This window comes from Nyctibius grandis, chromosome 5 (genome assembly GCF_013368605.1).
Source record: "Nyctibius grandis isolate bNycGra1 chromosome 5, bNycGra1.pri, whole genome shotgun sequence".
Classification (NCBI taxonomy): Eukaryota; Metazoa; Chordata; class Aves; order Nyctibiiformes; family Nyctibiidae; genus Nyctibius; species Nyctibius grandis.
The window spans coordinates 15,023,759-15,038,130 of NC_090662.1; the positions used below are offsets into that span (position 1 = coordinate 15,023,759).

The 14,372-nt window shown below is 39.4% G+C and overlaps 1 protein-coding gene across 1 annotated transcript in view; it reads right to left on the reverse strand.

Moving 5' to 3' along the window:
• Positions 1-14,372, reverse strand: part of RELN (reelin) — a 314,463-nt gene that overhangs the window by 166,473 nt on the left and 133,618 nt on the right. Inside the window, 3 exon segments of the mRNA XM_068402522.1 lie at positions 1,670-1,721; positions 5,410-5,506; positions 13,443-13,521. Of these exon segments, the coding sequence (XP_068258623.1) occupies positions 1,670-1,721; positions 5,410-5,506; positions 13,443-13,521 (228 nt within the window).

Below are 14,372 nucleotides of genomic sequence, written 5' to 3' on the forward strand. Positions count from 1 at the left end.
CATGGGGAAATGTGATGCATTTTGAACTTCAGGCTGAAATTTGATTTACTGAGACGTGCATCCACCCCTCTCCTGCTCCATCATACCAGGGATTTTACTGGTTCCTACTGGTACAGATTAAGGTATTCTTACCATATATTCATGACAATCCTGTCATATAGGGTATTTCCTACTCAGTCTGTTCTTGATCTTCTCCAGCTGATAGAAACAAAGGCTACTAGTGAAACATTAAGTTTAAAAATTAAACTTCTGGGAGTCTGCACCCTTCTGCAGCTCACCTGCAGCAGACACCAGCCACCGAGCTGTGACAGCAAACATTTACCTACCAACCCATCCACTTTACATTGCTGTTAGCCACTCTGGGTCACTGTAAGAACTATCCATGGAAGATTTTTGTAAATTTTCCTGAAAAGCAAAATTCCCCCATCATTGCAAACTTGCAGCATTATAGAAGTCACCTATCCTCAGGTACAGCCAAGGGTGGGAGGGCTTCTGCAGGCAAGAGGCATGTCCCAGCAGATCAAGCGAGCTTCTCCCCTTTCACTGGCTAAATGAGACTGCAGGGTAGATCCAGGCTGGTTTCTGTTAAACGAGCCCAATATTTATGCAGTAATTCAGTTTAGGAAAGGATAAATTTTTCTGGCTTTTTAAAAACAGCAATTCAAAATGAAAGGATAGGTACCAATCCTTAGAACTATTAACATTGCAGTCAGCTGCAGGGTGACAAGTAATGATGACCTCAAATAGTCAAATGAACAACTTCAGGTAAAAACAAATTTAAATGACATATTTCTGAGGCTTCTAGGATTTTGATTTCCAATCCATTAAAATAACCAAGCTGCTTGCCAAGCTACCTGATAGCTCTGATTTCCAGCTGAGATTTCCAGAATTTAATCACACCTCTGCTGAGACACTTTTGGAGAATTACTTTTTAAAAAATAGGAATATGGTTTGGAAACACATATCCAGGGGTCCACAGAGAAAGTAGGCTATATTTCCCGCTTGCTTTTTTATTGAACCATTTGTATCATAAAAATATTTTTCCTTCATATTTTGAACTCTGAGATATGAGTTAACAAATGAAGTGTGTTCCCAATTTGCCCTCAGCCCAAGCCACTTCTGCCATAATTTATAACCAAAACTACATAGTGAAAATGTGCAATAACTTACAGCAGGTATTCCAAGTAACACAGCATACAACCACGCTGTTGATAATATTAACTAAAGAGCATTTACTTTCGGTCTGCCCTCCTTATTCTGTTTGTATAGATGTGTTAAAAACAGCATTACCCAGCTGTAACTGGGACTATATCAAGGGTTTAAAATGTTAAAAAAGTTCATTTTTTAGAAACAGTAATCACACTTCAGAGAAAGAGCAAGAGATTATAATGTTATCTGTCAGGTTATAAAATCAGTGGAAAAAAACCCAAAACCCAAACGTGACTATGCCTCCCATCATCAGAGTATCTACTGGAGTTGCTCCTTTCCGAAGTTTAGATTAGGAGCTCTAGATTGGGAGATGAATGTGCTGCTGTTCTTAAAACATTTTTTTAATCCCTCATGTCGAGTGGAACATTGACCAGAAAGGTAAACCTGAACTTGAGGGCCATTTTCGTTTGCAGCAATAACTTTTTATACTTTCTCAGGTGAAAGAATGAGCTAAACTTACCAAGGGAAAATTGAAGGACGGATGCAGTAGTTGTGTTAAGGCCAGTGGTGGTCTACAGGAAGAAAAGCAAACAGCAGAGAGGTTGTGTTAGATCAGTAAAACAATGCATTCATCACTTGATTTTCTTTGAAAGCATGTAAACTCTCTGGGTACCTAGATCTCCAGCGCATAAAACTATTAATCGCCAGCCCTTTCAGGTTGAGTGATCATGAACATTTCTGTTATGTCATTTCCATTATTGATATCTCATCATATGTCAAAGCTGGAATTTTTTTTTCTTTTACTGTATTAAAAGGGACTGGACTTCTTCCAGAGCCAGTGTGCGCCAAGTTGAGGTATTTGTGAAATGATGCCTTTGAAAAGAATGGATGGAGACCCGCATGTGTTGGTATGAATTTTTGGTGTGTTTTGTTCCTTTTCTACATACATATTACATACGGAGAGGAACTTCTTACAAATATTAAAGAATGGGATCCTCACTGAAAGGCACTGAAGATTAGCTGATAGCAAGACTTCATGTTCTTCAGGAGGGTGCATGGAAATTTAGGAAATTTATCACAGCTATTAACAATCTGTGAACTAAGACAGATTCAGCAGGACAGATTGCCAAGGCTTCATGATGATGTCAAACAGTAACTTTAAAAACTACCTGAAAATTTAGCACTATTTGTACATAATGTTTACTGAAAACACAGTTTTCCTCTCTTTGGCATATTCTTAACAGGTAATTTTAGTCTTTAAATAAAAATAAGGAAGATGCATTTATGTAACTCCTTTAAAAAATACAGTCACATCCCCATTTCAGTCCGTTCTGTCAGGATCAATTCAGTATTAGGTATCACATTTATCATGCCAAATAATAAAGTGCTTTCTGACTTGAGTTATGAGTACCTGTTATATTAGTTTACATTCAATTAATTATGTTGTCCAAGTTCTCATTTGAAAACAAAACCCTTTATCAATGTTCAGTGGCTCATAACACCAAGAAATTAAATGTATCAGTTATCACAGAAGAGGCTTTCACGTAGACTTAACAGATATTATGTTGTAAGTCATTTCAGTAATGCTTTAGAAAGAGCATTAGACATACTAAAAACTTTTTGCAAAGTTCTGCAAAGGACTGCTAAGTTCAGATGCTGCAGAGAGGTTGGTAGGGAGCCTTTAGTAGCAATTTTCCTTTGTTTGCAACATCTCTGATGCTATACATCTTCCCAGAATTTTGCCAGTGGTAAATTCTCACCAACAGACATAGACATTTGGCATTAAAAAACCTCCTCCTGCAGTAACAGGCAGCTGCTGGGAGTCAGGAGAAGAGGGAGGTCAAGCAAGCAAACCAGCAGCTGTCACAGCTGTTGAAATAATAAATTTTGCAAATTCAACTCTTCTTGACTAAGTATTTTAAAGCAATAATGTGGCACTAGGAGCTGTGAACAGGAACAGAGATTTCAAGAGCCATTTCAAGCAGGGACAGAATGGGACTCAAATAGTAAATATGACAGAATAAAAATGCATAATGATTGAAGGAATTAAATGGGTTTTAAAGTTTGTGACAGGAAGCGATATGTTGTGAAATTGCTGAAACATGACTACAAATCAGAAACAAGTTGGTTCTAAGAAAACAGGGATTTAAACCTATGTCTGTACTCAAAAATAAAAGTAGGTCAGACCTCTGACACAAACACCGTCCTCTGCTCATCCAAAATATTAAGCCATTAGCATGTTCCTTCAGAAGGATTTGATTTTTTTGCAGCATTGCCACAATATTTATAAACACTTTCATTATTAGGCTGCTAACTGTTTATAAGCATGATGACTTTTTTTTCAGCTGATTAGTTAATCACACCACTTTGGCATCATAATAAATTTTTCCAAGTTCCTGATGCCATCGTAGTGCTATTTTACCACATGGTAATAGGACAAATACAGCCCAACACTGGATTTTGAAGCCAATTCATGATTACTAAGGATAGGCTGAATTACACATCAGCAGGGAGAAGACAGCTAATTAAAGACATTTCAAAACACTCATAGCTGGGACCCTGGTTTTGCTAAACATCATAAATGGATTGTTTTTCAAGGAGTGTTACCTATGCTCAATATTGGGACTAAAAATGAGTTTTAAAATTGGGAAAAATATCCCAGGGGGATGACTTCATTTTTCCACAGGACATAAAACCATGCGTCTTTTCTCAAGGCAGTTAATGAAGCATAGTACATTCAAATAGGATTCAAAGTAGCAGAGGCAATTTAGCATCCCTGTCAGGATTCCCCGGCTGGAGCTGGTTGTGAGGGAAATGACTGAAATTCTCCTTTATCTGTAAAACCTCTGAATTAGTTTTATATGTGTTTATGACTTTCAGTGACCGCACCAGCAATATCTACCTTGCATTTGTGGAATTCTGGTCTCAGTTAAGGACATAAAATTAACCCTGTTAAAAGAATTGTCAGTGTTTGAAATGAAGATAAAAATCCTGGCCAAAACCACCTTTGTTTTATGGCCCTCTTCCATGTGTGCTCTTCAAATAGCTCTAATCGGCCTCTCCCTCCATTCAGAAGATGGCTGAAAACATGAAAATTAATTTTGAATTACCCAGGCTTTGAGCTGGTCTTTTAATTTTTCAATTCTTTCTAAAATTCCCATTTTACGCCCATTATTGTTGCAGCTAGCTGCCCAGCATTGGCGTGTGGGCATTGGTTATAGATCTTTCAATTCATTTTCCACAACCAGATGATCCCAAGTTAATGCAAATTGCACCGTGTTGTTTCTTAGAGCAATTTTATGACCGAACTACCCACATCAATGAAATTAACTCTGTCGCCTTCATCATGACTCAATTTGTTACATACACTTTCCTGAGACTGGCAGGTGCTTGCTCCAGGCTGCATTTAAGTCTGTAGGATTCATTGTTCACAAGTGATGTTTTACAACCAAATTAATATTTGTCAACAGCTAATAAAATAAGAAAAATGAACCTTGTCTCTATTTCATTGTTAGAAACAAAAGAGAACGATGCCAGTTCAACAACACAGTTCTATTTCCTTGCCTTTCCAATCTTTCATAGATACTTTAAATAACTTGGATGCACAATGGATCAAGAGACTTTCCCTTGCAAACTGTTGCAATAACCTTTGATTAGCATCTATAGTTCAAAACATTAGGATGTTCCTGGAGTGCTCTTCTATGGCCCTATCACAGAATCATAGAATCCTTTTGATTGGAAAGGACCTTTAACATCATCGAGTCCAACCATTAACCTAATACTACCAAGTCAACCACTAAACAATATCCCTAAGCACCACATCTACATGTCTTTTAAATACCTTCAGGGATGGTGACTCCACCACTTCCCTGGGCAGCCTGTTCCACTGCTTGATAACCCTTTCAGTGAAGAAATTTTTCCTGATATCCAATCTAAACCTCCCCTGGCACAACTTGAGGCCGTTTCCTCTTGTTCTGTCACTTGTTACCTGGGAGAAGAGACTAACACCTACCTCGCTACAACCTCCTTTCAGGTAGTTGTAGAGAACGATAAGGTCTCGCCTGAGCCTCCTTTTCTCCAGACTAAACAACCCCAGTTATCTCAGCTGCTCCTCATAATTCTTGTTCTCCAATCGTCTTGCTTAAGAGCCTTTCTGCTGAACACCAAACTTTCAAAGCACACCAACATCTCTGCAGCCAAGGCAGCCTCAATTCATAGCTTACAGTTCCAGCCCCGACACATGAGCCAGTCTTCACTTACCAGTTCTCTGGGACCATATGGCTCGCAGAAAGTGACGGCATTGCCGTGCATTATCACACCGCACTGCTCTCCCACCTCGCAGTTACTACATTCAGACCTGCAGGAAGAACACACCATGTTCAAAATGTAAATCAAAAACCGTACGTTTGAGACCACATCGGGCTTGTGAACTGTAAAATAAGACTGTTATAGTTTGATGCTCATATAAATTGGACTGTTTTGTTTTCATGGTGCTGAACATAAAGGTATGTATGATGTACTAGAGCTGCCTCTCAAAAAGGGCCCTTGCGAATAAGTACTTGCTCTCTGCACACTGTCCCCCCTCCAAAAAGGAATGTCCCCACTCATGAACAGCAAAATGTCACATAAGGAGAAACCCAGATAAACTCTTACATATATAATTTACCCTGAGATTACTCTTCTTCCAAAATCCTTACTGCACATTTTGTATACCATATGTAAACCCACTGCCGCAGAGTTACCATACAGAATAGCTCAGGAGAAGAAGAATCCAGCCTGCAGGGTTATTTACCCCAAAGGGCAGACTCAAGGCTACAGACCCTACCCAAAACAGGGCACCAAGAGGCTCCTACAGCCCAGCTGCTGTAACATGGTTCTTGCTGCTGCTTTCTATTTGTATTTGTCATTCCTGGTAATAGAGAGTTGCCACTCTGTTCACATTTTAGGGGAAAAAGTATGAAGAAAATCTCGGAGAGGCTGGTAAGTGCTGCTGAGCCAAGTAATTGCACCTCTCCTGATACTTCTTAATTTAATATGAAGGTCTTTGCAGGCAGCCTGCCTGCAGAGCAGAAGGAAAGGGCCTTCTCCCTCACCTGCGAGTATTAGGGGATCAGCTCTTGGCATGAGCAGCAGATTTTCAAAAAATCTCGGAGATGCTGCCAGCCCCTGACAAACCGCCTCCGACAGTGCTGACCAACATTGCCTTCAGGCACCCAGAGCTCAGCCTTAATTGAGCCTACAGGCTCACATTTGGTCCCAGAACAACTCCATTGTAAGCAAGGGTGGACTCACTCCAAACCTTCTTATTTCTTGTTGATTTTTGTCTGTACTTTGATAACTGACATTTTTAGAGTTTTAAGTGCAATGGACTCAGGTAAGGGATGTTTAGTCAGTTTTGTCTTTGGCTTCTCTCACACAGAATGCCTCAGACTTGGCCACCCTTTCTGATGTATAATGCTGCCAAAATACACATTCCCATATATACATCCCAAATGTAGTTTAGCAGTTTGCAAAGGTTTGGTTTTCTTCTGGCTTTTCATTCTCCGGCTAATTTCTGGATGGCAGATCTTACAGGAAATTGGATGGAAAGGAAGAAATCCCAAGGAGATAGGGACTTGCTGTCAACATATATGAGAGAGTTTTCAGTGATCATAGTTGATTCCTACAAAAGTTTCCTTGGTTTTTTTTCCACCTCTTTTCCTAATTTGTATTGCTTGTTTGTCTTTTCTTTAACAAGTGTTCTGTTAAACCTCTGCAAGTCTTTCTGTAAACTGCTTGGAGCAGGATTTTTCTGTTCCTGAGTATCTGAAAACTGTCAGCCCACCATGGTCTTGGATGGGGCAAATGAAATCTCCAGCTGCATTACTAGGAAGAGGTTGGTAGCATTGTCAGCTACCCCATGGGGCTAGGGCAGCTTTTCCCTGGAGGTGCCATGCATCCAAAAGGTCTGAGCAAGGGAGAATGGGCTGCTGCAAACCCAGATAGTGATTAGAAATAATGTTTAAATGAATTTTTAAAGTACTTGCTTAACTAAGCGGAGCTACCTCCTGCTCTGCTCCCGCAGCAAACTGGGGCTCCTCACCACTCCCCTGGCTCCCAGGAGACCTTTCCAGGGCAGCAAGGTGTGGGTAACTTTTGGCAGAATGGGTTAACTCTGAGTGGCGTACAATATCCTGCAGAATACCCTGCAGGTCTGTGAGTGCTAAGATGTGCTGAGTGATAGATGTTAGGTTTTCAGATGCATAGATGTGGTGAATAATTGATTGCATTTGTTATTTTAAGTCTCTTCAGTTGGTTCTGGGTGAATTCCGCACAGGACTGGCTTTCTCATGCCGAAGTCCATTACAGAAGTCAAAGATGAATGCCTCTTACCCACTTTGCAAATCTCTCCCTTATTCTGAGATTTTATTAAAGGTCAGTTTCAGCTCCACTTCCCGAAACAAAGTCAGATGTAAAAAATCCTTCAGGTTTTTTCCTCTATGAACATGTCAATAAAGTAATTCAGCAATTCACACTGATAGCATTTAGTATTTTGGATTTAAGTAGCAAAATTAAGTCCTCTAATAAAGTAATGTAGTTCCTATTGACTTCAATGAGTTAATATTTACTTATACAAGCCACATTTGCCCCATAATCTTATTTCTCAATATAAGGCAAGAAGAGAGCATGTGGTGAACCAAAATGTACTTTAAGAGAAAGGACAGAAATAGAGTTCAAGGAGGATGTGTTTCATCACTATCTAAATTTCACTTGATCCCTAAACTCTTCCCTAAATAGCTGAAGAATACAAGAAAAGGAACTAGAAGAATACCTGAAATTCTGTAGGATTCTGGCTGTTTATCAGCATTATTCTTATTATCTGCCCCTACATTTTGGGGGTTTATAGCAGAGTATCTGCCTGAACTTCTGATACGTGCAGGAAGAGGCAGATACGGAAGGAAAATTTTGCCTGTGAACACTATGTAGGGAACACTTAGTCCCTCACAGAAGGTCAGGCTAGATAATCCAAGGGATATTTTAATTCTGTAATTCTTATATTTCAATGAATACAAAGTGATTCAGCTGTTTATTCCTCTTCTGTAATGTGGTCTGGAAATCCAGAAACACCGTCCTTCCAATATGGCTGTTTCATTACCACTCATCTTTTCTAGGATGACTCCTCTCAAGAAATTGGATGGCTGTTGGTAATCCTGATTCAAACCTTTGTGCTCGCTTTGAAATGTATTACCTCTGACAATAAATTGCTCCGTAGCTTGACAGGAATGCGTGAAGAATAACGTAATTGATCTGCTGTTCCTTAGATCATCGTCATCGTATTACATGTATAGAAATGATTGAATTTGCTCCTCTCCTGGTGCAGACAGGAAGGTTAATTTCTTTTCCATTTATACAAACAGGAGACAGTATTAATTGCCCTGGCTGGGTGCAGCTTTTCACATTATCTTTCTCACCTGCCTGGTCTAAAATCTTAGCATGTTAAAATCACTTCAGCTTTCTCTTCACAGCTGGTACTCGCTGCCACTGTTGACACGTGTCATACTCATCAGATGTCTTCTCTGCAGACCTGCCATCACTCTCATTTCTGGCTTATAGAGTCCCACCTCTCTCTGTTATTGTTCTTCACTTTGCTGAAGGGGAAACATCTGCTGTTGCCTCATCACTATTTGTCATCTCGTTTCCCTCTACAATACCTGAGTTTATGGACATTATATTGACTGATGTCTTTTGTGATGTCTGGACTATAAAGAAGATAAACATCTCAAGCTGCCAAGAGATTTTTAAACATAAATCTTTCTGAAGTTTAATCCCACAGTTTTAGTGCAATTTGGAAACCACTTTAGGACTTCTCTCTCCTGTCACAAGGCTTTCCTCCACCTCTTTGCCACGGTAAATATCACTGTACCTCTTCTTTTCTCATATGCCATGAAGAAGTGATAGAACCTGTTTGCTATTGATTGATTTTACATACTCAGCTTTTCTTCATGTCGTCTTTGAAGACTATGTGTTCTGTAAGTGACTGCTGTTTGGAATGGTGATATGCTTTGAGATGAAACATTGCATCAAGTTGGGAAGGAGAGTTTAGCCAGCAGCAAGCTTCTGTACAGTCTCTTTTTCAAATGTACTGAATCCCCTGTTGTCTACAGCCCTACTGTTAAAACTAAATGTTTTATACAGAAACATACATTAATGCCAGCATCTCTTCTTTACTAATCTATGCATCTTCTTTTTCCCCTCTTTTTGTCTTAACATTAAATCATTTATCATAGGATTAAAAAGAATATTTTTTTCTATATTTGTTCTTGCATGGCTTGTTTTAGTTGTTATATAGCAGCTTTTTTACATTCTCCTCTGCAATTTAATGAGGTTACATGGAGGCCAGATGATCACAGAAACATGTGCTCAATGACCTAGACAGTCTTCCAAATACCACCCATATTGGACTTCTTCTCATCCAGCCACTCCCTGGCCTTTCTCTAGCAGGTATTACATGGTGCAGATTTCCTTTCCCTACAGAAGAAATCAATTACTTCCATGGTTCCTGAGCTTTCTGAACTAACACACTCCCACCAGTTTTCAGCAAGTCTCATGGACCACCAATCACCTGTACTTACCTACCTTAACTTCCACAGCTAATACATGTTAGATGTAAAATATACTGGACATTTATAAATGTGTGAAGCATATTTGTTTCACAAGCAAAAGAGATGTTTGTAAAGTTGGTGGCAAATGAGACCAAAGAAATGAGGAAATCTTTGCTTAAGTAAGCAAGCTTGTGCCTACAGGTTGGGGACTTTGACAATAATAATCATATTCTGACATGATTGCATGCTGGAAGAAAAGAATATGAAAATTAATTGGACATACCATACAAGAAAATGCTCATGGTGGTTGAGTCCCAAGAAAATGAGACATACTCCCATTCCTGCATTTCCAGCACAGAAATCCTCCCTGTTTCCTTCTCCTGATGTGTCCTCTCCTCCTGCCTCCTCCTCTACTCATCCCTTCCCCATTCAGCAGTTTCTCCTGTTTTGTCTCAATCATCAAACTGTGATTTAGGTCAGAAACCCATTCCCAGATGCTGTGATTTTTCTGTTTATGAAGAGCCCCATCCCAACCTTCCCTTTCTCCTCCCATTGCAGCTCCAGAAACACTCGTAACCACTCCTGAGCCTTTGAATAAACAGATGGTTGCTGTGTGGGATGTGTCTTTTAATGCATTTGAAAGAGCAGAAATACATAAAAAACAGGCAGTTACTCTCAAAACCATACAGTGCCCTTGTGCAAAATAGTTATTTGATATGAGGCCTCTCCCAGTGATGGAGTGACACACTGGCTCTGCTGGGACTCATAAAATTAGACACACACAGAAGCTATGAAATGCTGTACTTGTGCACTTGGACAGTACGTCTCTGCCAGGGTTGCACATGCCAGAAAGGGGATCAGGAGGAGTGGGACAATATTAATCACATCCAAGCCACTGTTACGTAGGATTTGAGAAGAAAAGATCATAGGAAAATGCAAACACTTCTATTTTCATCTTTACACAAATAATGGCTTCAGAAATTATTAGAGTGGCTTAGTCTAACTGGCCCCTGGTGACAAGGCACTGCTGGAGTATCAGTGCGCACAAGGCAGCTGCTACCACACGCTCAGAGCACAGTAGACTGGGGACAGAGCAGGGCTGGAAATACTGCTCCAGCAGTTACCGCAATTGTTTGTGGTAAAGATGGGATTTTAGCAGTTGCCAGGGGAAAAAAAAAGCAATTTTGGGGTGGATGGCATAAACTGTTAATAATCCCTGATTTAACTCCCACTAGACAATCAAATGAGGATGAGCTTTCTGCCACCAAGCAGGTCTTCACTGGAGGCAGAGCTACTGTAGAAATCCTTTATGAAGAAAAGGCTCATGACACCTCATTACAGTTTTCTTTTACTGGTGCTCCACTTCTAGTTAGCATTGCTGAAGATGGTGGCTTTCTGGTGTTGTTACAGGAAAACCTGTCTCAGGATTACAGTGAGTTTTGGGACTCACTCTTCTAGCATACACCTCCCTGCACTGACCCACCAACCAAGGCGGGTCAAGGTTATTCCAGGAGGGCCAAATCCAAATCTCAGGGACAAGAGAAGCAGGAGACTGGGGGCTCTTTTAGTCTGAAATTTCTCTGTTGAGCCTTCTATAAAGCAAGGATGAATTTAAAGATAAGAGAGCAATGGATAAATAAATTACAGAGGCTCCCAACAGACAGGCCCTCTGTGAGTTATGAGACATCTGCAGGGAAATAATGCCTCCTCTCATTTCTTTCCACTCAAGTTCATTTAACACACTGCTGCTAAAGCTATCTACCTTGGCAGCTATTCTGTAACCCATTAAGAGTCCTTGATCTATTCATTCCCATAAAGAAAGAGGGGGTTTTTATACTATAGTATTCCAGGTCCTTAATGCATCTGTCCAGAAAAACATTTAAAGAGCTCACACAAAAGGAACAAAAGGAGAGAAAATAGTAGGCACATATTAAAAAGTATTACAATAAGTATGTGCAGAAGAAAAATATCCACAAAATTCCATAAACCACAATCTTTTTAATAAGATGGTGAAACTGTAGAAGACCTGCACAGATGGAAAACTGTGACAGGCCTTAATAAAAAAGAAAATGAAGTCAGATTTCACAGAACATATGTATTCCTAACTAACAAATGCAGGTAACTGCTAAAATGCCCATCAAGAATTTTTTGGAACAAGACAAATTAAGCCATTAAAATATTTCTGTGTCTTGTATGAATTAATGGATAAAATTGGTTATATTTATGAAATAGGATTTCAAGGAATAGAAAACTCAGTAACAATCTCATATTAAAAAAAAGGACTCCAACCTTCAAGACTTCATGTTAAAACTGATAGATGGGTTTATCTGGGTATAGTATGACCTGTGGGAATATTCACTATACAGAATAAAATCAGTTTTGTACTATAAGAGGCCTCTTCTGTAATGTACATACATACATATCATATGAAATGGTATTCTATCACTGCAATCATTATGGCAGTAAAATTATTAATATTTAAAATTGTGAGGTCTGCCTAAGAGTTATCTTTGCTAAAAGAACATTCATTTCGACTAAAAGCTCTCAGTCTGCAATTGTTTCCAACTCCCCACTTCTGAGTGAAGATAATATTGGGTGTCCCACTCCTATAGGCTCCACCAACAGCTGTCTCTCCATATTGTCCTGTTACTTACAGTTGGAGTCCTTAGAACTGTGGCAGCAACTTAAGGAGTCCATCCCTCCCAGGGATGGACACTTGGCTTTACTAACATTGAAATCATTGTTTTTCCTCACCTCTTCCCTCATTTTGTAAAACAGTGTATGGGTTGGGTCTCTGTAATCACTTGGCGGAGAACAGGGGAGCAGAGAGGGAGACGCTGTCCAAGTGCTCTCTCTCTGTGATCAGAGTCAATAAAGCTTCTGCCTGACCTGTCCTAAATTGTACTTGCCTTATTACGCATGTGGGAGTCCTGAGATTCTCCAACAGCCTCTACTGGTTAAAGAATGATAACAACCTTTGCTTGCTGTTTCAGATGTAGACTGTGATAATACGAATGACCCTACTCAGGAATCCCGTTGAACAAAAAAAGCCTAGCAATTGGGAGTCGCTGTATAGAGCTGGGAAAGGAAGGGTTTTCCTTCCTATACAACACAAAAGTTTAGAAAAAGTTTGCCTTCCACAAAGAAAGAAAAAAAAATCAACCTTAAATATTTTCAGCAGCTGAAAATTAGATGGAGGTATTTAATTTCAGTTAATTTTTTCTTTTGAGTGATTTGGAAACATTTGATTTCAGTTTAGAAGGAGTTTTTACTGTAGTAAGCTTCACCAGAAATATGTACTACATGAACATGAAATAAAAAAATAACTGAAAAAAACCAAAGTTTGGTTATTGAAATTCATCACCTTTTCCATGAAATCATGATGATTTCAAGAAATTAAAATCTTCATATAAAAACATTCACTGAGCTCAGCTCTACTATTTCTTTCTGATTTTAGATTAATTCAAAATTTGAAGTCAATGAGAATTTGTTACTCACTTCAACGGGCTTAGAATTTCTCAGTCAGTCATTAATCAATTAATTGATAAACGAATATATTTAGGTCCCAATGGAGCAAAGACACACATAAGCTTACACCAATGTGAGCTGAGGTATGTAGGAATTAATATAATACAAATACTTTACTATAGTAACCAAAATGTTTTAATTTGCTCAAATGCGTACAAAGGAAAGCAGAAGTCTGAAACTCACCACATGGTAGGATTCAACTCTTGCTGATGGTAAGAGTCAAAGTCATCTCGTAGGATAATGCTGTCACTGTGCATTTCAGCTACAAAGAAAAAAAAAGCACTATATGAAAAAAATCCAGTGTAATCATCCAGGGCTTTCTGAGTGTTGCCTTACCTAAAGTAATGCACTGTAAAATGAGGAAACCAGCTTTTTAAAGTATTCTAGTTACAAAAGCAGAGTTTTCTCAGTTACAGGGTTTTTTTGCTTAGTCTGGATCATGGTACCACATAAAATTAAGACATCTCCCAAAGTGCAAGGGCTATGAAAAGATGCAGTCATCAAGTACATACTAAATGTTTCAAGAACTTTTGTTCCAAATTGTCAGTTGTTCTGAATGTTCAGAAAAAAACCCCTCTGAATCCAGATTTTGGAAACACTGGCACAAGGAGGGATGAGATGTCCTAGTGAGTGTACTACAGTTCTCATAGTTAGGGAGTTCCTTCTGATAACTCGTTAGCAAAAATCCATGAGCTCACTGGAAATTCCCTGCTGCTACCAGTGGAGATGGCAGTAAAGGTCAACTCAGGTAAGGAATATAAACTGTGAGTTATGCTATGCAAATGTTTCTAACCATTGGTCTGCAAGCTTTGGGCTCCATCTTTCCCCCTAGAATGGCTATATCATTTACGTTTGATGACAAAAAGAAAACAAATCCCAAAACTTTGGCAGCTCTTTGTATTAAACAGACCTTTCTCTACAAATACTTCCATTAAATGAATGAAGTGACTGTCACCTGCTATTCAAATTGAGCAAGGATGTCAGAATCTGTCCCGGACTAATGAACTTGCAATGCACAGGTTAACGGGTGCAGGGTGGGAGCTCTGCTGTGTGTTCCATGCCCTGCTTGGAGAGCAGGAGGAGCAGTGCCCTGCTCCTGGGTGCACCCCAGAG